Raw genomic sequence first — 26,706 nt, 5'->3', positions numbered from 1 at the left:
TGTTTTGCATCTATATATTACTGGATTATTGATTTAAAAACCATTTAAACCGATTTTCATTGGTGAGCAATTGCAAATTTTCGGCGTGCAAATTTGAATTCGCTCGTGTGTATTTTTGCGGAGCGCTAGCGCCTTCGGGCGTGCACCTGCCATGGAATCCAGTCTGGCCTAACAGGTTGTATATACTTTGGCTTAGGATGGATATTTATTTTGCATTTATTTATTCACTTGATATATTTTAATTTGCAGTTGCAATTCATTTTTTCATCTAGCTTGTTTACTTTGAATTTGATCCTTTCTCTGCACTAAACAAATATATTAATATTGAGTCACAAATTTCACGAAGTAACTGTGGCACCGCATACAGAGATGGCATTTTGATAGAGCCCGACACTGAATCGGTTGAATATTTGCATCCTTCACATTTTCTGTCATAATTTTTACTGTTACTACAAATGTCTAATTGAAAAGAAAACAGGCCGAGGTCGAGTTTGATTCTAACTTATCATTGGATAATTTCAATCGTCATTCTAGCTAACAGGATTTTTGATTGGCGATATAACTTGAGTCACAGCCACATTGTTGTTAACAGTACATTACAACATTAAATTTACCTATTTAGCATTTACTAGTTTGACTCAAATTTAATGTTTCTGTCGAAGGCTCGATGTTTATTTTTTAAATTAAAACCAGTTGTCGACTCCAGTAATCCGATTCTCTATGATTAGCATTGTTTACAGAATCATTGTCACATACTAACGGGGATTTCCCTTTTGTTCGTTTTTGTTTACAACTGTTCACTAAGAGTTGGTTGGTTGTTGGTTAAAAAGAGCCAGATTATTCAAATAAATTCTTCGAAAGCTGTATTTGGATTCGGGAAAGTATCTCCAGCCATAACGTCGGGGACCCTCAAAGCTGAGAGTTCTGCTCACCATACCGATATCGTTTTGGGATACAAAATCTGGTTTATCTGGCCAATTTCTCAAGTCTGTTTGGTGTTAATACAAGAAAACAGAGGCAAACATGAGTGATTCTCAAGAAAATACATATTTTAAAGATTGTTTTGCCGAATTTAATGAGTAAGTTGTTTTTATATCAATTTGTTAGGCTACCAGTACTGCAGTACAGTTTTGCGTGCCTGCTGAAACGGCTACCGGTACCGTATCGTACTATTTTACTCCATTTTTGTTTGCTTATTCAAATTTAACAAATAATTACTGTATTTCAAAATATTTGCTGCAATCATCACCTCAGATTCCAAGAATAGTCCCCACATCAAAGGACATCAAAATATAACAGTGAGAGCAAACCCATCTTTTACGACACAGTCCATATCGGCACAAATTGGCAAACTGGCGCTGCCAAATAAACTTGAAAGAAAGTTCAAACTAAAATCGTCATCATTGGATTTCTCGAAAAAAATATCAGAAAAAAAATTAACCGAGAGTTCTAAAATTTTTAGCAACTAAACAACAACTTTGATCGTGGTACACAATACGATTGAATTAAATCATTATCAAATCAACGAGACAAGCTTGCATTCTATGTTCAACACTAGGTTAGGCTAAAAACTCTTGAAATGCTTTTTTAAAAAAATTTTTTTTTGGTAATTCTCCAAGGAATCTAATGATGACATTATTAGATTGCGCTTATTTTTGGTTTATTTCGCAGTGCCAGATTGCTGATAGGGAGGCCCAGACTGTCTCGTAAATGAGAGGTTTGCATTCAACTGTTATAATTGATATCTTTCAAAGTGGGGGCTATTCTCGGAAGTATTGACATACTTGGCAGCGAAATGAAATTGGTCATCAGTTAAGTGAGCCAGTTAGATTCATTTTGAATCTTGAAATTAGAACTATTGCAAGAAAATATTTTATAAAACCAAACTTTTCGTATATTGACAATTTGACACCTATAGCATCAGGGTCAGGTCTGCTTTAGTTTCAATCCTATTTCTGTATCTCTGAGAATCAATGGGCATGATTAGTCACAATAGTCATGCCCAATAGTAAACATTAAGTTTATTCTGTATTTTGTAAATTTTAGGTCTATATTTTAAAATTATATCATTTTTAGTGTATGTATTATTCTTTTGTTCTTTTCTTATCAAAAGTTTGTTCAAAAATGTTTTTGGATAGTTGTAAAGAATAAGAACTTGCATTTTTTGTAATAAATTAGTGAATTACAATAATAGTTAAATGCAAGAAATTGATATGTAAATGGCATTTGAATTTAGGAAAATAATAAAGCTTTATTCACTGTTCAAATTGAGAAAAAACTGTTTGCGGCTCTCGGCACAATTCCCAAAATGCAATGATGCCGGCAAAAACCCACGAGTTTGACACCACTGCCGTAAGGTAATGCAAGCTACAGTCATAGACAGCTATCAGACTACTGAGTTAGTCAGTATTATTACCATGGGCTTTAGTTTGATTGCAGTGATAAACAATTAGCATTGAACATTCTGCGTTAGTCTGTTATCAGTCCCGTTTTTCAGCGTTTCGTCCCGCCGTCCCGATAAGTCAGCCAAAAGTCCCGCTTTTCCAGCATAATACAAAAACATGTTCTCGTTACTGTTGTTTCTGTGTAGCGCAGCGCTAGCCTACTTACTGAAGGTGAATGCGTTCGTTTCCCGCTGATTCTCATTGATGGCAGACGTATAGCATGTAAAACCAATACTAATTAGTCTAAATTCGAATTATTTGTACCGGTATCGTTAACGTCAATTCCTTCCTATTTTTCGAACTGAACCCGATATTTTAACAGAGAATATGCGCATGGTCAAAAAAAATAGCCGAGACAGCTTTAAATGTAGAAATGTAGGCCTATGTAGTAAAATTGGGAAATGTGAAGGTATAAAATCACAGCTAAGGGGTCGTTGTCTTTCGAGGCGTCCCGATTTAAAGTCACAAAAATATGGTAACCCTATGTATATGAAACTTTATTCTATCTTTTTGAGTTTTCATTTTCTGACTTACTGGGATTTATTAATCTTGCAGTTCTGATATTTATCCAATATGATTGAGAAAGTTCGGTTTTTGTAAGATGAGAGAGAATTGAGTAAATAACTATACTGAGATAAATAATGTCCTAGTTAAGATTGTTTTTATGTAAAATACAGTGTTCCCATATGTCAAATCACATAAACTGTATAACTATTACTTGTCTTTCTATAACCTATTTTGGTGAATATACCATACAAATTTTAGATTAAATGTGCCATGCAAAGAATATTAATTTAATAAGGCTGTTTAACCGGATTGTATAGACAAATATTTATTAAGATAAAAGGGAACACTATTTTCAGGTTCCCTTTATACCTGGTCACTGATCTAAAATTAGATTAACATCCAAGTAAACTCCAGGTTTCAAGGTAGAATTGTCATATTCATGTCAAAGAGAGGAAAGTCAATAAGATGGCCTACATATTTAGTAACTTTTTTTATAATTTGTTTTTACAATCTCTCTTTGTATAAGGCTGTAGAGGCGCATCTAATGATATGTATCATACTTAGAGGCATGAGTAATTAACGGTTTCCAATGACTACATGGTTGTATTGCAATTGTATGTTAGATTGATGGCTCCATAATCAGCATAAAAGACAATAAAAGGATTGATGAAAACAAATAAATAAAAACTGATTATGGAATTAGGAGAGCAAACAAAACGGTTAGAAGTTAAGGTTAGAAATGTACAGAATTTAATCCTTATACTGTAAATTGTGAACAAAATTAGATTTCATTGCCTGTTATTCATTAGAATTGCTCTGGTTTGAGGTAATATTCAGATAAATCTATTTTGAATATCTGAAATCTAAAAACCATGCGAATAGTTTATTGACATCTCTACTATCCGGGTCAGGTTTATTTCCTAATTCTGCGCCTCTGAGAATCAATGACGAATGACTAGTAAGAATGTCTTTTCAAACAAACATATCAAAACAACAAAAAGCTATTTGTATGCCATAATTCTTAGGATATCATAATCTGTTAGTACCTGTGGCGTGTCGAGGAAATTCACTGTAGGAAAAATTAGCGCGAGATCATTTTGCTGTGAAACAAGTACCGTATTCCCGCGAATAGGTCTACCTGGTAAATAAGACGAGGCCCGTATTCAAGCCTGAAAAATGGGTGTTTGCATATAACCTGCCAATAAGACGGGGTAGTAAATTTGGATCAACATCGGAATCTCAAATTACCATGAACGGGCTTTTGAGCGGTTACCGCGTTTGCGCATTGGTTAAAATAGCCTATAATGACTTTTTCTTGTATCGTAATATTCAATCCAAACAACTACGTGAATTCAAACTGTCATTAAATTTCAATCTAACTGTTTTCAGCGTAACTCGTGATTAAGTTATGGACATAATAATGTCCACATTATCTGTGGACATAATAATGTGGGATAAACTACCTGATTATATTACATTTTGTAAATAATAATACATATAAAGTAGGGTTACCATATCTAGAAAGACAAAATACCTGACAAAATTTTAATGAACCACGTTGACCAATTTTGCAGCCACAACACATTTATAGTATGGTATAAATTCACGCTGTCCTCGGTTTTCCGTGTGAATAAAATAAATACTGAACAAAATGAACAGGGCAAAATTGCTGCCAAACCCTAGCACGGAATAAGTACAGGTACAAGTAGTATCGCCAAAATTTTCTCATAGTCCGAATTGAATAATAAGGTGACACCAAAAAAATGAAAATTATCATACTCGCCCAATAGGACAAACCCCCCAAAACCTGGCCAAAAATTTGGGTCTAGAAAAGCGACTTATTCGTTTTTTTTTCGCGGAAATACAGTATTTGTGATAAAAAAGTAGCTCTTTAATAACAAATTTTTTGTAATAAAATGGTACCTTAAAAACCTAACTGTTTTTATCGCAACTACTTGTTTTACATCAAAATGCTCTTGCGGCGATTTTTCCTATTTTGCGAAATTCCTGCGAGATTTCTTTCAACAAAAATTTTATGTGGCGAATTTTCCTAGAACCTTTCTGTGGTTACCCCTGACTTATTTCAAAGATCAATCTTCATTATTTCTGAGCTAGTGCATAGGACCTTGCTTTGTGAAAATTTATTATAAAATATATTTGGTTTCTATGCCTGTCACTCCAACATTTTTGATATCAGTCAACTTTGGATGAGAAAGTCTTTGAAGTTTGGTTGTTGTAAAGTTTAGGAAATATCAAGACTGAGATAAAGAATTGAGGATTGAATTTATGTGAAAACATAACATGTTATGGCCTAACATACCCGTTCTTATTGAAGCCAACTTGGTGGAAAGTACTTTGCAAATTGATATTTGCTTCGCTCTTATTTACTGACTGATTCAGTGTTCCCATTTTGTAAATCATCAAACCATATGTTTATCATGTTATATTGAAAGTTCTTGTGGTGAATATACTTTGAAAAATACGACGTTTAGTTGCTTTGTAAAGAATAATATTGAATGGTACAAAGCAGTTGGATTGTGTAGCTGGAGTTTATTGTTTTCACAGAGGAAATACTATTCTTGAGACATTCAAATCTTGTAATGTAACTTTAAATAATACAAGGTTACAGGGAATTTTTTGAAATATTGCCTTGTACATGTGTGGAAATATTCAGTGTTTCCATACACCTAGCTGATTGTATACCTACACTTCTAGGAGTTGTTTTGGTGACTAATACATTACTTATTAATAAGTTTGCTTTGTTCACAAAGTGGAATGGTACTAGGATTATGCAATCAGAATTTCTATTTATTCAAAACATGAACACTATTTTCAGGACCAATTCTATTTATTTGAAACTAAAGTAACATTTTAGGAATTATTTTATTAATTTAAGAATTTCTGTTTATTTTTGATACTTTTGATCTCTAATCTGAAACTTGGGTTGATGTTTAAGTAAACTCCAGTTTTTAAGATAGGAATTTTAAATTTATATCATGAGATGGGAAAGCTCAGAGAACAGAAATATTATAAAGCAGCATTTGGATCATTTATTCTTGGAATGATAACATTCCTGGCACTCAATGGCAACTCAACGTTATCACACCAATGCTGGGGGTTCGACCAGTGTTGGGTAAAAGTCCCCGAACCTTTAGTCACAACTAAAGTCATTGGTTATGTAAGTCTTGAGTCATGTCTGCAAAGTTGAGTCACGGCTGTTCGAGTCTTAATTCAAATTAGAGTCCAAGTGCGAAGTTGGGCGCTCACAGGAGTATGTGTACCAATATGGAAGTAACTAATTTTGTTCTCCTGCTTAACATCAAGTTGTGTTAAGGGACTGAAAATCGGTATAAAATTATGGCCTAACCCTAACCTGGTACACAGACTACGGGAGTACCCAAAGTTGTGTCACTCTAACCCCGTGTCTTGGTTCAACTTCAATTTCTCACCAACAGTCAGTTGCATATGAGTCGCTGACTCAGGTCACTTTGAGTCTCTGACAAATGGTCCAGCCTTCCCAGGACTGATTTCAACTCATTATTTTTAGTTTGTGATTTAAAGATAGTTTAGGACCCATGCGCTAACCACTAAGCCATTGATCCAAGTTTAGTGTTATCCAGTTCAAAATTGTTTTGGTTTCTTTTCTTCTAAAAGCTATTATGGTAGATATAACCCAGAAATCATACATATTGAATAGTACCTTGAAATTGTATAGCCAGCACATCTATTTATTGAAATTGGGAACACTATTATCAGGATAGGTGTCATGAATTTAAAAATTTCTGTTCGATTTTAATACTTAGTCTCTGATTTTTGATTTCCAATTTTATTATTTGAATGAGGTCTCCTGACCCTGAGTTACAAGTCAAGTACACTTGTAGGCCATCCGAGTCTCAAGTCAGGTTTGAGTCTGAACTCCAGTCGAATCACTGGGCCAAGTCCACGCTGCAGTTAGCCTAGAATTAATACAGGTCATCTTATAATTTCATCGATACAATTATATATAATTTCAGTAACTCTTGACATTCCAGTGACTGCCGTGAACTTAATTAATAGACCATAAAATATACTCATAATACCACAAACAAAATATCAGTGTCCTCATGTTTTGAATCACCTTAATCGTAAGTATACTTTCATTGCTTTGCCTTCTCCAGGTAATATTTACCGAAGCTGGAATTTAAAAATAATTTCGATTCCCATTTCTAAATAAACTATTGACTTTCACAGTTTATTTTGGATGGAGTAGTCTAGCTATTTATGAAGAAACACTATTTCGAGTCCTGAAATTACTGAGGACTGTTTATGTTTGATGAACGGTCTCTGGCCTGAAAATCTCTTTTTGTATAAGGCTGCATAGTAGCAGTGGCTGTAAGAGTTCACTATTTACTAAGCTGATAAGTCAACATAATTATAATATGACAAATAAAAATTCAGTGTTCCCATGTTTAAATCACCTTGTCTGTATATATACTGTGCTTTCTACAGAAACTATTCCAAAGAAAAATAACATAAGGAATTTGTTTAGTATAGTTCACCAAATAATATCTATTGAATGGTACAGTTTATAGAAACTGTGTAGTCAGAAAATATTGTGAAAAAGGGAAACACTATTCTTGAGAAAAATTGTTGAATTATAGTCTCCGAAAACAGTTTTGTATAAGTATACCTGTGGTCTTTGAGATATTGAATTGGATATTATTCCTGTGGAATTTATTCCAGGTCTGGTTGGTTGCAGACATGTTGCTAATTATGAATACAAGTTAGAGTTTGACCATGAAAACATAAAACTACTGCCTTAAAAAGATACTAATGTACTGGTAATAACATACACGTAGACAAATTTTCAACTGAAAAATATCCCTCAAACAGAAAATCAAATCATTGTAGACGGGTTTTGCAAGACATGGTGGTATTATGCTCGAAAAAAAAATGAATATTGTAAATTGTTTATAAAACATATCTTTGTCCTTGACTTGAAAACAACTCCTTTTCGACAACCCATGTTGTTGGATACGGTACATTGAAATCTGTGAAATCGTATTTCTTATTTGTCCCGTATCCATGCCTTTTGCCTCAAACAAAACCCTCACAAGCATCCACTGATATCCTTAGTAGTATGCTAAGCATTAGTAACAGGCTCGCCAACTCACCTCTGATTACCCTGCATGGGTTCAAAAGTCTGATTCAATGCAGGATAGGATAGGATTTACATATTTATCCCGGGGGAGAGGAAAGCCGATAAGACGGCTTATCCATATGGCGAACCACGGCCTCTCGTCCGGTTACCATTTCAAGTCGGGTATGGGATTAGTTTTACTGTATTGTTTGTTTTCGGAAGCATGGACTTGGTGGTGGAGGAAGCCGTAACCGACCAGCGGTTACGTGAACCACCCAACGACGGCGAGGAGTCCAGCAATCCTCTCGCACATAACCATCGCTGCATGGGATTTGAACCTGCGAACCCACGCAGAGTAATTAGAGGTGCGGTGGCGAGCATATTCCTAACGCTTAGCTCGTTGAGCCACACCGCCGCGCCGCCAGGGATAGGTATGTACGAAAGAATTGTTGGACCTGTCGTCATGGGGTGGTTTTCACATAACCCTGGTCGCTTACCGCTTACTCCGCCATCAAGTACATGCTTCCGAAAACAAAACAACTAACTAACTTATCCCATATCCTATATGGACTAGTATCCGGACGAGAGGCCATGATTCGTCATATGATTAAGCCTACCTTAGTGGATTTCCTCTCCCCCAGGCATAAATAAATGAATCCTATCCTATATTAGAGTTGACAGTGGGGATGGCGGAGATGCGTGAATTACTATTCCAAAGAAACATGTTCAAATGTAAAATATAAAGAATATTCTTAATTCTGTAATATTCGATATTGCAGTTCATGGTTTGTTTGTCTGGATATCAGTCTAGGTCAGGGGTGTCAAACTTGTGGGTTTTCGGGGGCCGCATTGCATTTTGGGAATTGTGCAAAGGGCCGCAGACAGTTTTTGATATATTTTTATAATGTATATTTAAAGCATATTTTAGATAGGTGTGGTTTGTGACATATATTGTGATGCAATTAAACAGCCATTTACATATTAATTTTTCTGCATTTCATCGTTATTGCAATTTACTGTATTTATTACAAAAAATCATAAATTTTTATGTACAACCATTCAAAACATTTTTGAACAAAGTTTTGATAAGGAAAAAATAATACATACACTAAAAATGACTTAATCTAAATATATAGACCTAAAATTTACAAAAATACTACAGAATAAACTCAATGTTTTTTCATTACATATGTCCTGACGTTTGGCATCTCTTTTGAGCCACCAGCTTACGAATATCAGGCTTAAATGATTTTACAGTACCAACTCAATTAACGAGGTCACATAATCATCGGTTAATCTGGATCGTTTAGAATGTTCGATTAATTTTAGTAATGCCAAAATATCATGTTTATCATTTCATGTATAGATCAGTAAACAAACAAATGACTGACTTTTTGGACTAGACATTTCCCGCCACATTTCACAAAATTTCTAACCATTACGTGGCATCGGGCGCTTGAGTTATGGTTGATATTGACTTTTAGTAACTAGGTAGTTGTATAATTATAATAATATGCGAACACATAACAATTTTCCGTTCGGAGTTGATCTTTGAATTTGTCATATTGACTGCTGAATTTATTCTGATAATGTCTACTTATATTGTATTCTTTCATTGAACTGATGGAAATGTGACAAATTAAACAATGTGCTTCAGCATTTTGAGAAATGCAGAAATATTGCAACTCCAAGCTCCCAACTTCCTTCAAATATACTTTTTCTAGCTTGAGGTGTATCCATAATTGGGTCAAATGGAAAACAAATAAAATTTTGATTTTTAAAAACTACTTTCAGTGAATTGTCGTTTTGTGTGTGAATAATCAATTTCAATTTGAAAGGTTTGAAAAATGTATTACATGTAGATAAGAAAACTTCCAAAATATTACAATTATTGTTGAGCGTTCGAGGGCCGCATTGGGAGTTCTCTGGGGCCGCATGCGACCCGCAGGCCGAGAGTTCGACACCCCTGGTCTAGGTCACTGTTTTCCAACCTATGAGTCATGTTGACACAATGGTTGTAGAAGCATAGTCAACCCTCATACTAAAAATTGTTGATGATACTAAAATTAAATATATTTTTATTTCAGGTACAGGAAAGCTGGTCTATATTGTGATTTTACGATCAAAGTTGGTTCGGAAAAATTTCAAGTGCATAAGATTATTTTGTCTACTGCAACTGATTATTTCAAATTAATGTTTCGACATGAGGTTAGTATATTCATAATATCTGAATACAAATGTAATAGTTGGCATTATGGCTTAGTCAACCCAGTTCAAATCTCATGCCCACCACCTCACCCAGGATGGGCAATGCCAACTGAAAAGATTCTGGTTGTTTCCAAAGTAATAGATTCTTAGCTATTAGTGACTGCTTATACTGCTTTGTTTGCAATTAAAACCGTGAAATATAAGTCATAAAAAGTGAAAGCTGACTCGTAAAAAATCGAACAAATGTTCATCGAAGTTTCCATTCAATGACCATAGCTCTGTAGTATGTTGTGATCCTGGGTTGACTTTCCACCATGCAAGTCTAGGATTACTAATACAGGGGATCCAGTATTGCCCAAAAAATACTTATACTAGGTTAAGATGGTGGTATTGGCCTAACCATGGAGTAAGCAGGGCTTAAACTCAACATAATGTGACAACACACAAATTTGCCCTGGAAATACAGACACCCTCCCCAGGGTTCCCATAGACATAGATAGTGCAATAGAGGGTTTCAATAAAATAGTACACGATTGATATATGAGACAAATCTTGACAGTGTGATGTATTTACTTACAACTTACACCTCCAAAATTATTTTTCAGACTGTTGAGACTCTGTCAGGAGAAGTTGATATCCAGGGCTTCAGTGCGGATACTATTGAGAAAGTTATCGAGTATATGTATACTTCCAAATTCCCCATTGATGAAACATCTGAAATTGCATCATATATGCAATCTTCTCATATGTTCCAACTGAGAAGTAAGTGTTTTTCTATTTGAAACCCTTCATTTAAAACCAATGAAGTGGATAGTCTTCCCATATTTCATATAACAACGTGACGTGACATTTATCAACAAAAAATCGGGTCGTGCATTCGAGAAAAAATGACACACAATTCCAAACTCTGATTCCGGTTCTAACTATTGAATGCAGGTTACCAACATTTTTTTGACTCCGTCTTCGTCTCCCAAATCCAAGTTATAAAAATATTTGGACCATTTGTCAAGTTCCAACTCTAAAACTAAATTTTGACTACAAACAAGATGGCGTGTGCAAGCCTCTTTAAGTTATCTGTTGAGAATACTTAGGGAACTTAATGGTTTTTAAGCTACTGTCAGAAACTTTGGTTTTAGTTATCACCTTCAAAAGTCTGCAAAATTACAACTTCAACTCCTGACTGCAGAGAATTAAGAATTTTGAGTCCGACTCCAGATTCTTGGAAAGTTTGAAAATACAAATCAGACTCCAATATCAATAAAAACCTAATGATCAAGACAAATCAACTTATAAATTTTTTTATTTGAAAATGATTTGAAAAAGAAGACACATTGAAGTCTAGCTCCTTCAATAACACTTGATTATCTACACTCTACAGCACGGGTGTGCAACCTGCATCTCGCGGGCTAAATGTGGCCCTCAATGAAAATTTATGTGGCTCGCAGAGAAATGCTAATTTTGAATGATGAGGTCCTGTGAAATGAATTTTCAATTTAATTTAATTTGGTACGTGGGAGTAATTCCAATCCCTTTGCATTGCGAAGCCTATATTGGAGTTCAATTTATCTATGTCTATGACTTTTTAATGCCCCTAACAGCTAGCTTGTGTGAACGACGCATGTCATAACATCAATGACACCCCTGACCTACAGTATTTTCATAGTTAAATGGTTAGAGCCATGGCGGGTTGAACAAGGGTGAAATTACCACTGAATATGTTTTTTCTTTCCTATATTTTGTATTTCTTAATAATTTAAATTATTTTTTAATAAAAATTTTCAGAATTATGTGGTATCATAACTGAATACCTGGAACAGCATTTGGGTCCCAAATCTTACTTCATCACCATGAATATCTCGAAGTTGTACGATCTGAAACAACTCGAAGCCAAATGTGATGAAATTGCTTCCAACAACTTTGCAAAAATTGCAGAACTGGATGAATTCAAGGAAATAGATGAAAAACAGTTTGTGGGAATGATCACGGCCAAGGAAAACACGGTTAGTGGGATATTAGTTATTGAGACTCTCATTTACACTTTTTTATAGATGGGAGAAGGGAGCCAGTCATATGGTGACTAGTCACTAATCCATGCTGAGTATGGGATTAAGCAGCAAGTTATTTGTTTCAGTTGCATGTACTTGATGGTGGAGGAAGCCGTAACCGAGCAGCGGTGAATCATCTTACGGTGCCGAGGAGTCCAGCAATCCTCTCGTACATAATTATCCCCCACTGGATTTTAACCTGCGAACCCACGTAAGGTGCAAAAGGGTGCAGTGACAAGTGTATTTCTAATGCATAGCACAACGCACCACTTTGACGAGCCAGGCTCGCGTTTACTCGGCCCATAAATGTTTGTTTGCACAGGCCTAAGGATTTGTGGTCAGTATTATTAATGCCTAGTCCAACTCTAAAAGGTATTAATGGTGGTTTACGGTTAATGTTCTATAGTGTAGTAGTATGTTTCACGAAAAAGGAACTCCATCTTCGCTATACATGCCAGTTCTATAAATAGCATCGATTTGAAAATCGTCCTTCAGATATGTGAAATCGTTGATGTGACTCAGACGGGAAATGAACTACAATAAACTCCCTTATAATGGCTTAGTATTGGTTTATCATGTCTTTCTAGTCATACATTCCATCCCTGGCCCTGTGATGTTTTGAAAAATATGATTTCGACTGCACCATACTTGGCAGAGCTATCAAGATTTTTTAAACATGATAAAAACGTAAAATTAATGGTACCATAATTTTCACTCGTAACGGCACGCATTAGAATGTTTATGTCTATCTACGCGCATTTCCGTCGGAAAAAGTACCATTTTTTTGCATTGAGGGGGGCCTGTGCAGTAATAATTAGAGGTGTGACGTCATCACATTTGTCAATTGAAGCCTCGAACTTGAATATTCTGTAAATACAATCGTGAATTTTAGAGTACACTTCTTGCTATAATAGTGGTTTTGGTGTTGTTCTTTGGAAAATAACACAAGAAAACGTTTGAATAAAAAATAATTAATTAGAAATAATTATTAACCCTCTACTAGACACAAAATTTCGCAAGTTTAATAGAAATTTGGAATTTTGACTTATAGAAAAAGTATTTTTAGAGAAGTAAGTTTTAAACATATATTGCTGAATAGAACTCTAGCACACGCTATTAAAAAGCCACTTTGTTACCCGCGGGTCAGTTGTTCGTCATCCCTGCTATATGCCATCGCCAAAACAAATTTGATTTTCAGAGAAACTTGTGAAAAACAAGTGATTGTGGCCAACCAAACGCTGGTTCCTGCTAGGGTCCATTCACTCCAAACAATAGCCATGGCAGTAAGCCACTAATACATGAAATGTACCTACTATTTCTTATGACTGTCATAAGACTCAGAAATTTATAACCGTTACTTCCTATTAGGCAACTGAAGAAGAAAAATGCCTGGCTTTGATGAATTGGACAAAATTTGATGAGAAGAAACGTTCAAAGCGGTTCGTCGAATCTTTCAAGCAACTGGACTTGACTAAGATGTCGCTTTCATATCACAGAAATCTCCTGGAGCAAGATGTGAGTCTTTTGTCATTTAAATTCCTATTCAGAAACTTGTAAAGGCAATATCTATATTTAGCACAGTAAGGTTTCATAATATTCTAGATGTTTGCATAATCCTTGATGTGGGACAAAAGCCAAGTCCAAGTTTGCAATTTTGAAAATTGATAAATTTTTTTGTATTTAAGGGGTTCATCTTCTCGGATATATTGACCACTAGTATATAGAGAAACAATAAAATTGATCATGTGGCAACCATAACTCAAAGTTAGGTTAAGTACAATAAATTAGATATTTAATTTTGGCATTTTGTTGGTGAAATACGTACGCTATTGAAAGATTGCACAAACACCAAGGGGTGCCAAGTTGCCAAGCAACATTTTACATCCTGCTATTTGATTATTTATTTGACTATCTTTAGAGCCTGATTGGTTCGAATGCTGAAGTACTTAAGATAATAGCACTTTCGTTTTTGGAAAGCAAGTCTGCTGCATCAGATTCTGAAGGTAACTTGGAACAAACATTTATTACTACTCATATTATTTTAATTTTTAATAATTTTGTTTTGGTCATTGTAATTTGTAATATGCTGACTTTTTTCGATTTATTTTAACGTAAAAATTTCTGATTGATCTTTTATAATAGTCAAATCAGGAAGTTATATTTATTTTTGGTTACTTAGCTAAAGATACTTGTTCAGCTTGACTTCCTGAGATTCGAATATTCACAAAGCTCTTTACAGGCAGTCACATTCTCTCAATTCAATTCCCTAAAATTCAAATCACAAGGCCTCTTACAGGGAGCCATTTTAGAGATCATTAGTTTTGATAGAACTGAAATTTTACCATTGTGACTCAATTATTGGATTAAACTGAACACATTTTAATTCACTGGCTGCTGCCCTACTGTGGGCCAGGGTGGAAAGCAAAATGTTTCGGTCAATAACAATTTTGGACAAAATACCAACTTTGACTTAAAATTATTAATTTTACCTGCTATAGATGGCTTTAGCATACAAGCATTTTTATATTGCAGACGATGCGTTGGTCGTTTTCGACAAGACCTCGTCCTATCTCAAACAGTTCAATCCAAGGTCAAATGAATGGAAGCAAATGCAGGTAAGCATCATCAGCTTTGCATGACTACACTGAAAAACCTTTTCTTGCAAATGGAAGGTCATGCATGATCTTTGTATATATATCAAATAAGCTTATTATAGTGAAGAAATAATTTTAGCCAATTTTTGTAATGGCTGAAATTATTTTTGTTTTGGAACAATGCCCCACACCCCAATCGAACCATTTTTACTTGCCCACATGATGAGCTTAAATTTTTTCTTTCAACATGGGAGATCAACCAAATATGAGGGAAAATATTTCTCACCCAAATGCATTTTATTTGTTTGCAGTCTATGATCGATAAAGATGGGCTTGATATTTTGACATAAAATTTTGATTTTTTATGGAATATCAGCCTCATCTTTTCTCTGAACAAGACTATAAACAAGCAGCCATTGATACGAACACTGCTGCTACTATTTTGGAAAGTCGAAAATCGGCATTAATTAACGATTATCTCACACCATAGGTAGGTAAATATACTTAGAGTCGTAAATAAACAAATCGGCACATTCTGATTTGAATCGAAAATAAAATATTCGAAACTGACATCCCTGGTGATAGGCATCAGGTTTGAACCATGGATCTTTAACTTGAAACACGAACTTAGATCTCAGTAGAGTTCCCAAAAATCTCAAACTCCCATTCTGTATATGTGTCACATAATGAGCTGAAACTCAGAAAACTCTTTCTTTATGTAGAAAATGAATGAAGATATGAAGTCAAAATGGTTCTCTGCTATTGCATTGAATCAGCATATTTATGTCTTAGTTCGAGACAACTCATTTTATCGACTCAAATATATCGATATTAATGCTACATGGGAGAAATTAAAGAGTTCGTTGGTAGATCATGGCTATCACCCACCAATGACTTTGGTTGATGGTTAGTAGTGTATATGCCTCAACTAATGACGTTTGATTGATTAATTCTTTATTTTAATTCATATTACCCAATACCAATGTTTTTCCATATTTTTCCAAACATTTGCTACTTCTTATGTTCAATGTATAAATACTTTATATTTGAATGTTTTGTCTAAAATAATTACAAATTTATAACATTGCTAAAGTTTCTAACTAAACCTATATAATTTGATGTCAATGACAAAATTTATTTTTTGAACTATTAATAAACTAAGGTTAAAGCTTAGCATGTATTAGACTCGTTGTTTTTAAAGTATCTGCAATATCAACGGTTGGCAATATACTTGAGTGAAATTTGTTTAATCAATTTTCGGTCTTTTAACACAAATTAAAAATATACCTAATGTCAGCAGATTACATTTCTATTGTAAGTGAAATGACTTCCCAATTTTATTAATCATAAAGTCTTGAATTGTAGTTGCGTGATACACCTAACTCTTGTGCAGTAAAGGTATTTCATTGGCTTCCATTGTATACAAATAGCATTGAAAATTAATGGAAGTTTCTCAACAAATCCCAGGATAAAATTCCTCCCAACATGATTAATTTGAATGTAATATGACAATGAAATTTTGGTAGTATTCAGGTAAAAATACTATGAAAGTCACTTGGCTAGTAACAAAACTCGTGATGGAACTAAAATATAGAAAATTGGAATAAAATTATTGCCTAACCCTAACCTGGTACACATACTATGTTCTGGTTTCCGCCATCTTGGTTCACATACTTCGGGAGCACTAAAATTATTGCATGTTGGGTTATATCTGATTATATCTGTGCTATTGCTTAACTAGCACGGGTACAATTACAAACCTGCCAGGTCTCCGTATATTGTTGCAATCCCTTGTTCATAGTGATGTAATACAACATCTTGTAAAAAACATTGTACCATTCGTCATACTAAGCTTAAAGATAATGGTGCTGGATTTACCGGGGCTTGAACCCAAGAACCTTCCCTTACCACCTTGCACGGCTCACAAGGCCATCACCCCCACCTCTACTGTGAACTTGTAAGAGTCATTATTCAGATTAAGCAGACAAATTTTGATTGCTTTGTTGGGGATTAAAGCTTTGTAATGCCCTTATCATTATGCCAATGCCGCTCTAATATATTCAAATTTTAAAAAAGATCAAATATCCATTTTGAAGTTTTATTTGCATATCAGGTGAAATCTGGATTGTTGGTGGATATAATGGATCCGATACAAAAACAGTGGAAAAGTATGATTCTCTGCGAAACCAGTGGGCAAAAATGAAGAGCAAGAATGTTGAATGTGATAGCCCTGTAGTCATCTGCATGCAAGGTATGTTTTCTACAAATCAGGTTATTTTATCGAATGCTCCAATACGTTGCCAGACAGTAAGTACAGAGTCTTTGTTTAGTTTGTTTGAATGTTTAAAAAACATCTCCATCATTTTTCGATCAGAATGCTTGTGCAAGATATCCTAAATCTGATCTTCTGGCTTTTTAATTATTCTGTAAAATGCATTAAGAGCAAGGCGTCTAACATGTAATAAAGAGTCTACGATGTGATAATTCAATCTCCATTTAATTTAGTAGCATAGCTGTCTGAAAACATAGATTGGCGAATGCTTTATTTCTGAGAATGATATTGCGCAATATTACTTGAAATAGTCAAGTTTTAATCACAAAAAAATAAAGAATTTAATAAACATATTTTATCAAATGTACTTACCATGCAGATGGATATATAACTCGTTTTGATGAAAAATCCCATCAAATGACAGTTTAAAATGGATAAATTGAAGCACCGTCTGTCGACTAAATATTCTGAGTTAACTTAGGTTAAAAATATTTTTTCCAATGATTGCTGTCTAATAGAAGAATGCAAACATCAATAGGATATGTTGGAATGGTAGCTTTTTTGATAAAATTAAATTTCAATGCAAGAACCCTTGGAAAGATTATATATATTATAACATTTAGGATAGGATTCACATATTAATCCTGGGGGAGAGGGAGGCCGCTAATATGGCTTATTCATATGGTAAAGCATGGCCTCTTGTCCGCTTAATAGTTCATCTCGGGTTTGGGATTAGTTAGTCACATATTTGTTTTCAGATTCATGGACTTGATGGTGGAGGAAGCCGTAACAGACCAGCAATTTCGCAAACCACTCTACGATGGTGAGAAGTCCAGCAATCCTCTCGCATATACCTACATGAGATTCGGACCTGCAAACCCACACAGGCTAATCAGAGGTGCGATGACGAGTTTATTCTAATGCTTAGCACGTTAGTCACGTCGCAGAACATAATCACGTATAGTGAAAAAGAGCAAAGTATTTTCATTTTTTAAATTCATTATCAATGTAGTTCAAGATAAATATTATATCGCGCCTGATATGAGATCGTCAGAACCATTTAACACAAGAAATGCTGCCAAGTGACAAATATTAATTGTTCCTATTTTTAAATACATGGCGTCCATCTAATTAATTTTTCTCATTTTTTATATACTTAGCAACCGTAGCGAAGCTCGATTTTTGCTCGATATGGTCTAACAATCAAAAAATTTTCTCCAATAAGTATTTTATATTAAAGTGTAAAAAGGATTTCATTTGAAATATTCCTATAAAATTTGTGAGATCAATAGCCAAAAATGCTGCGGTACTGAAAAAAAAATTCAGTGCTTGAATACCAGAGTGCACCACGGAGTGAGTTCACCCAAAGAGCACAACTGCCTCTTAAACATTCAACATGAGAGTGATGCTCAAATATATGGACACAAAGGCCAAATCGAAGTAGTACAGTAATACAATGTGTCACTGTAGACTACCAGTACGGTAACCTTTACGACTAACACAAAAGCGGAGCCGGCACATGGTGTGCAATTTTAAAGACCCTCATTGCACCCAAAAACAAATCCCATATGGAAATATGCTAAAACGTAACATAACCAATACAAAATTTTGTATTTTTATTATGTTTGAACTTCATAATTGGGCCGAGATTCGGATCCGGACTCGGATTCGAGTCGAATCCACGCATTTTTCAGACTCGGATTCAAAGCACAAGCGACAATCATCCAAAGTACAATACTTGATGTACAATCGCGACATTTTTGTTGTTGAAATATCATTGCTTTCATCAAAATCAGAGGATGAAATTTTGCTTGGCTTATGCTCCGAATGATTTTTCTCCCTGGCGACAAAGTCTATGCTTATCAAAAATTCGAAGCCATAATTTTTGCTTCACCATGAATGTGGCAATTTAGTGTATATTGACATGCGACTATTTATTAATTTGCGGGACAATATTGATGAATTCAGCTTAAAACGTGGTGGAACACTATCTATGTGAGGCTTCATTTCACTTGATGTGGTTTTCAAAACTTCACTTTCTTCAGCGGTCGGTATTGCGGTGAAAAAGTTTGAACAACCTCCTCTTGCTTCTACGTTTCGCTTAATCGTTAATGCATCTAGTGCGTCAATGTGCTTTTTATTATTCAAATGACGTTTTAAATAATCAACTTCTTATTCCCTCCCATGATTTTCTTTTTCCAAATCACTAACAGGTGCCACTTCCCGACAAACTTTGTGGATTATCACATTCCTTGACGTGGAATAGCAATAAATTTCGCAAAGTTTAGCAGTTTTTTTAGCTTATGCATACCGGTATCAAAATTGCAAATTAGTGTCGAACACTTCACTGTTGAGTTAGCCATTCCACTTTGAAATGAATTTTCTTATTTTTAGCTTTACTTTCCTGATTAGACATTTTACACACAAACGTCAGATAAAGAAAACTAGTATATTATTGGTTTTGGTTAATATGCTGAATATGAAAACGCTTAAAACTTTTTTTAGTAATTTCTGGTGAAACATACTCACCACATCGCTATATAACATCGGTATCATTCAGTATAAGCTCATGGCCACGTGTGTACCAATCTAGAGATTTAGGAGCCAACAGTGCTCGCACTCGCTTAAACTCAGCACTTCTTTAAATCCCAACTAGTTTAGCCATATATTTACGGTTTAGCCTAACCATACGGCTACGAGCAACCAACAAATTTCCTGTTACAAACAATGGGCACCAGCTTTGCAACATTTGATACCTATTAAAATTCTAAATTTTCCCATATCTTCATCTGTTTGATTACACTACGAACAATAAAAAGATTTAGTCGGGTCCACAACACGAAATTCAGAGCACGCGATGAAAATATAAAAACCGACCCACGCTGGCATACAAAAATCAAGGTATTCGTGACAGACAGATGTGTGACATCACAATGACTAGTGTTAACCAGAATACACGTGAAACATAAAACGAGCATTCTAGTTGAGCGTTAATAAAAATGACATATGAAATATGAGCCACGATTTGGAAACGAAATGCTGCAACTGCGCGAGAATGAGATTTTACTGCGCAAATGTTCTGGTGGTACTGCGCAATTGCGCGGTTGCGCAGCTTAGAGGGAACCTTGCCTATAATGTATACAGATAAATATGTTGGTTTTGGTACACTTTTTGTTAATAATTATGGTAGTTTGGAACTAACTAAAATTATTTCCATTATTTCTCGTAGCAAAAATATTTCGGTATTCAAACAAATCTGTAGTCAAACATCAATTGAGAACCTCTTTATGTTCAACTACCGATGTATGTTACTTCATGAAGCTAGTATTTAAAGCGAATGCTTTGTTATTTATTAAGCTTTTCATTTTGGACAGGAGGTTGATATATTTCTTTGAACATACTTTAAGAAATTACATCAGATATTACACATTTTCATTTAAAATCCCAATATTATGTGCTGCTGTTATTCTAGGAGCCAGAATTTTTTTTTTTGCAATTGCAGGAAGCATTTATAGTTTGGGAGGACAAGAAGAATTAAGTGCAACCAACAGAGCAGAATGCTTCAATCTAAATACGTCAACATGGAGATTCATTTCACCAATGCTGAATGCAAGAGATGACCCTGCTGCTGTTGAATTCCAGAATCGACTTTATGTGCTTGGTGAGTTGTACAAGTTCATTCAAGTCTAGATAACTTAAAGTTCAAATTGTTTTACCAAAATGATTCAATTCTAAAGTTTTATACTAACAGACAGAGTTGTGTTAAGTTTAATAATTTTATATATCGAAGCACTTTTAATTTATCCTGCCGGTGTGTGCATTTACATTTTGCATTCACTACACAGTGACTAACGAGAGCCACAAGTAATGCTGATATTGAACTAGTCCTAGTGTAGCAAAATCTATATTTATTGGAAATAGTCCAATTCACTGTGAATAAGTAAAGAATTTTCATTTCTTTTTAAACAATACACTTAAATATGAGAAAGAAGGATATTTGGATACGCCTGACAAAGCAAAAGAGTAAGGCCAGTAAGAATTCTTTCAGATTATCCCGTTAAGTGGTGCAACATTATCTGCCTTTTGGACAGAAGACTCATTTTCAAATATAGCGTGGTCATGAAAAGCTTTTGTGGTCTAAGGCAGGGGTATCAAATCTATATTACAGGAAGGCTAGTTACTAATAGGTGGATGAAGCCGCGGGCCGCACATAGAAACTCTACCTATAAAAGGCTCTGGATACAAAAAATCCAATTACGAAAAATTCTTCTTGTAAAAATATTGCTTCGGCCAAGATTAGATTCTCTACATGCGAAAAGTCGAAAACTTGCAAATCGAGTGTAGTGATATTTGTTTATTGTAGGTTAATTTAATGCAGTGCTTGAGGAAGGGATGTCCAATTTGAATTTAATATTTTAATAACGCAACCTTCGAATATCGTTTTTCGCGTTTATAAGAATACGAAATATGATGCACATATGCTAACAATCCTGTTCCTGTTCTGATTTAAAACATTTTACAATTATTTTTTATCGTAATTCGAAAGCAGCTGTGTGCGACATGGCCATAAATTATCTGTCATTCTATTAACCAATTCGTTTCTTGTGGGCATGTACAATGTGTTTCTAGCAAAATTTAGTGAGATAACGATAACAGTTGAAACAAAAGTAAAATGAAATGAAAAAAGGTGTAAATTTTGAATTTCATGTGTGTGTGTGCTCATTTTTACATTACGTATCTCTCAGCTGTCAACTTTAGCTTCCTCCTCCGACTGCGCCGTCCTCCTATTCTCCATGGTCTTCGTTTAGTCTAGCCTAGTTGGCAAATGCCGAAGGTAAACAGATATACAGTTCGTAGTTTTTATTCAATATTTCTTCATCTTTCCACATGTACCTTTTCTATTTATTCTACAGAAATCTAATTCGAACATGTATTTGTTGCAAGTTTTAACCATTATTATAATTTATACAAATAATATATTCGAGTTTTGTGGGGGCTTAGAACGGCTTAGGGCATTTCCAAGTAAAACTTCATTCAAAATTGTCACTTCTCCGCGGGCCACACTAGTTTGCTTTGCGGGCCGCAGTTTGACCACCACCTGGTCTATGGCACAAGTTTATTTATACTTGCTATATTATGCTGTCACCCAACTTGATGACTATGAGATGATAAAAACCTGACTAAGCTTTAGATTGGTCTTCTAAGTTTTAGATCGTACTTTTCAGTTTTACTCATCCTACCCAATTCTAGTCTATCTGGCATTTGATAATTTTGCTTTATGAAGAATCATTTCATGAATTAAATTCAACTTCTTTTCTTATTATATTACACAACAAAAACGTGACACATGCCTTTGTTTTAAAAATTGAACAAAAATTAATATTTTGTCATATTCAAACATAATTTTTAGGCATATGCGCAGATAAAAAGCATTTTAGAATTGTTGAATTTTTTAAAAGCATGAATTTTATGAAAATTGAAGGTTTTTTTCAAACTTCAGACAAAGGCTTAGCAAAATTCAAACAAACTATTTGAGTCGCAAAATAATTTATAAACTCCGCAGTCACATCTGATTTCTTTTGTGTTCAATCAAATAGTTGATTCAACTCCTGATATCACAATTGCATAAATATGACTCGAATTAATTTTTTAAAATAATGTTTTATTTAGACATTTCTTCTATATGACTTGAAAAGCAATAACTGATCTGGATTTTCGCTAAAATTGAAATTGCTTGCACTAGGCAATAAATTTATTTCAAAATAAAAATACTCATGTTTTATAAAATATTTCTTCTAAATAGTGATATATTCAACCTCAGTGTGATATTTACATAAAATATTTACCCAACTCCCAGTGATATGTTGTCTAAATTTATATATAAGCTTATATTTTATGAGATATATCTTCTGAGAACATGCAAAAGCTGATATTTTGGATGTTTGGCTTACAAATGAATGATTTAGCTTTGTGCTGATATTGACACACTTTTACTTCTTTGTATACAAGGTGGACATGATAGGGGACAGGATCTTAAAACTGTTGAAACATACAATCCATCATCCGATTCCTGGACCATGTTTGCACCGATGTTATTGGGTCGTCGCCTCCTCAATAGCTTTGTTTTCAACGGGAACATTTATGCAGTTGGTGGACTCAAGTAAGTATAGTTATATCATTATTTTATCACATTGCATTCAGTTGCGCAGATACTAAATGTTCATCGTAATTATGTGATATAGGGTATAATAAGTTTACAGTGACTCTGGTTAATATTTTACTAGTTTTTTTTAAAGATGGATGACTGGCTTCGGCTTGTTTGAAATTCAATTTATAACTCCCATATACATATGCGTGGCCAGGACGTCGAAAAGAGGGATCTTGTCACGAAAGTTACCTCATAGTGGCTTTTAAAATAATCACCCGATTACTAGACTCTAAATAGGTTCTCATTCGAAAATGATTTATAAAGCGCTCTATATTTGAATAGGCTTTCATGTCGAATTTATCCTCCTGGCTGGTTTAATTATATTAGGAAATCGACGACCAGTGCTATCAGGTAGGACCCTACCATGAAGGTTTGTTCATAAATCATGACTTCCTTTGCTGTTTAAAATTTAATCCAACAGAACTCCATTAACTCAGGCCTTGCCTGATAATCCACTCAACCTGAGCATGATGGCCAGCAGATTCCATAGCATCGGTTCGAACTAACGTTGGTCAATCAGTCAATACTCAAATCCATGATTTATCCGGAATGCTTTATACGCCCTGTTTTCAGAATTTGTCAAGTCTTGCGTCCCACCTCAAAAATAACTGACAAAAATAGCTAACAACAAGCTACAAATAACAGATAATAAGGCGAAAGTATGTTTTATTTAAAAATCATGTTGAAAATATTTGGAGGGAACGTAAATATCCACAATAAAGAAGTTTGAGTATCTAAAATAAGGAGATCAAATCTAACAAATAGTTTTATTCTCAATTAGTTTCATACCCCCTCTACGCGATTGTGGGGCACCCCTACCATATGAGAACCACATATGGATTTGGCAATGGCAAATTCATAAAAAATTAGTCTTTTTCACGAGTCTTAACAAATTTTGAAGCCTGTAGTAATGTATAGTATTGTAACTTATTTTTGTTCTTATCTTTCTTTCAGTTCAATGGAAACCATGGAGAAATACGATTCTGAAAAACAAAACTGGGTGATGGTTGACATTCCTGAAGATATGGACCTTGATATAAAGGACTCAGTGAAAATAAAAGCCATATGAATATTCGTACCCAACATATTGACTTCCGAACGTTCCACAGCTTCTAATTATTTTATTCCCATTTATCGTGGAACTTGATTTTTATATTTTGTATTTTGCAAATCAATCAAATATTCTTTCTGTTCAAATTGTAATTTGAACTCAGTCCCTGTATAAAACCCTTCCTCTCCCCGTACTGTCAATATTTTTATATCAACTCATATTAATTTGTGTGCGATCAAATTAGGATAGGATTTACATATTTATCTCTGGGGGAGAGGAAAGGCAATAAAAATGCCTAACCATATGGTTTACCACGGCATCTCGTCCAATTGCCATTTCATGTCAGGTATGGGATTAGTTAGTTATTTGTTTTTGGAAACATGGACTTGATGGTAGAGGATGTTGTAACTGACCAATGGCTACGTGAACCACCCTACGACAGCAAGAAATCCAGCAATCCTCTCACACGTAACCATTCCCACATGGGATTCGAATCTGCGGACCCACGAAGAGTAATCAGAGGTGCGATGGCGAGCGTATTCCTGAATTAGAGCCCTGAATATTGTGAAAAGCCTTGCTTCCCAGCATTTACACCAACTAGGGCAAAGTTCCCAACCCTGGGGGTTTTGTAGGTATTGGGAAGGAATTTTGCCTTGCACTTTCTGCCGAATTATACCATTCTTGAGGTCTGTTTATTACTATAATACCACATTGTAAACTACTTGATTTGTACAAAAGTGAGAGTGCGATTTGCCATAACAATTTCTACTGAGCTCAGGGTCCATTAAATATTGAATTCAATGAAAAAAGTTGAGAACCACTGCACTATGGGGAGGACTACTTGGGGATTAGTTTAAAATATTCTGCTGTTAGGTTCCATTTTTAAGTACTGGGATAAATATAAAATCCTCTTTTACATTCCTTGATTTTTAAAGTACTACCTGAAACCCTTTGATTCAGTTTGCAAAAAGGAAGTTTTTATTTCTGATTTTTGTGTCCACTGTTTGTTGAATTCCTTGTGTATATTCTGTTTCCTCTTACAATAACAATATATCATGTTAGAGGGAGTTACTAGTTGATTTGAAAGAGGCTTTCTAGTTCGACATGGACTGAACTCCAATTAGGGCGGTTATTGACGAACTAGATTGAATGAATTAAGATGAAAAAAAATTGTAAAAATTGCTAGATAAAACATTGTTATTGGTGCGACATGATTCAGTCTAAAGGTAAACTAAAATGTGCCAGTAATATAGGATTTCAACATCTGCCACACCATAAGCATAATATTTTTCAAGTAAACTAAATTACTTTTCATGAATGCAACATGCAAGTATTCCTATATGCCTGTAATGAAGTTATAGATACTACACCTAAATATTATGTTCATCCTTGAAATAGGTAACTTAATTGAAATTTGAGGGTTTTTTATTCTCAAATATTCCTTTTTTTTGTCGAAAGTAGTGAGTTCTATGTCAAAGTAAATTCTTGTCTGGACACCGTCAATTTTAATTTCATGTATTTTTTATTCCAAAATAGCCATTCTAATTGTTTTTAATGCTGTATCAGTGATTTAAATGTGTTCCCTATGCACTTTGCTACTATTGTAATCTGAATACCCATACTCCAAGTTATATATTTTGAATTAATAGTACCGCCAATCGAGTGCAATGCCTCATTAAAATCAATGTTAAGACTCTCCCCTAAATGAGAAATGGTAGAAATTGTGCCAAGATGTGTATGCAATATGGAAGTGATAACCAGACTCTTATGGTGCCGCAATGTATGAATCAAAACCTTTTATTTGAAGATTTTTTCTAATTCCCAAATATGCAATTGTATTTTTTTAAATGAGGTTAAATTTTAAATGAATAGTTAGCACTAGCAGCTGTAGCAACTTCGAAAAATTTTCCACTGTAGATATTTCATGTGTATACTTTTAATCTGATGTATTTAAAACTAATAAAATAAAGGTTCAAAATTTTTGCTTGTATTTGTAATAGTAAATTTGAGTTGGGTTACGCGAGACTAACTTCCTATCTTTTCTCTATGCCTTTATGCTAGTGGATCCGTATGCGTATACTGCAAGGATACTGTAGCTGGAATAAACATGACTAAATGCAAATTAAATGTTTATGCATTGTTACGTCATACTTGATTTGATATTTCAAATTCATTTACCAAATTTATTTCTTGCCATTGTTGTAAACTGCTTGTCTGAGGAAGTCTGACTCTGGTCGGACGAAACGTTACAGAAATAC

At 34.5% G+C, this 26,706-nt stretch overlaps 1 protein-coding gene across 1 annotated transcript; it reads left to right on the top strand.

Annotated features, from left to right (window-relative positions):
• Positions 1-26,706, top strand: LOC120341272 (kelch-like protein 24). Its single transcript, XM_078117236.1, has 12 exons — positions 1-1,079; positions 10,158-10,278; positions 10,884-11,040; positions 12,061-12,278; positions 13,692-13,838; positions 14,242-14,326; positions 14,856-14,938; positions 15,640-15,823; positions 17,031-17,168; positions 20,692-20,850; positions 23,199-23,349; positions 24,352-26,706. Exons 1-12 carry the CDS (start codon positions 1,024-1,026, stop codon positions 24,464-24,466), a joined length of 1,614 nt encoding a protein of 537 aa, XP_077973362.1. The 5' UTR covers positions 1-1,023; the 3' UTR covers positions 24,467-26,706.

This window comes from Styela clava, chromosome 10 (assembly GCF_964204865.1).
Source record: "Styela clava chromosome 10, kaStyClav1.hap1.2, whole genome shotgun sequence".
NCBI lineage: Eukaryota > Metazoa > Chordata > Ascidiacea > Stolidobranchia > Styelidae > Styela > Styela clava.
Note: the sequence above shows the minus strand (reverse complement) of the source record. Positions and strands in the feature narration are given on the sequence as shown.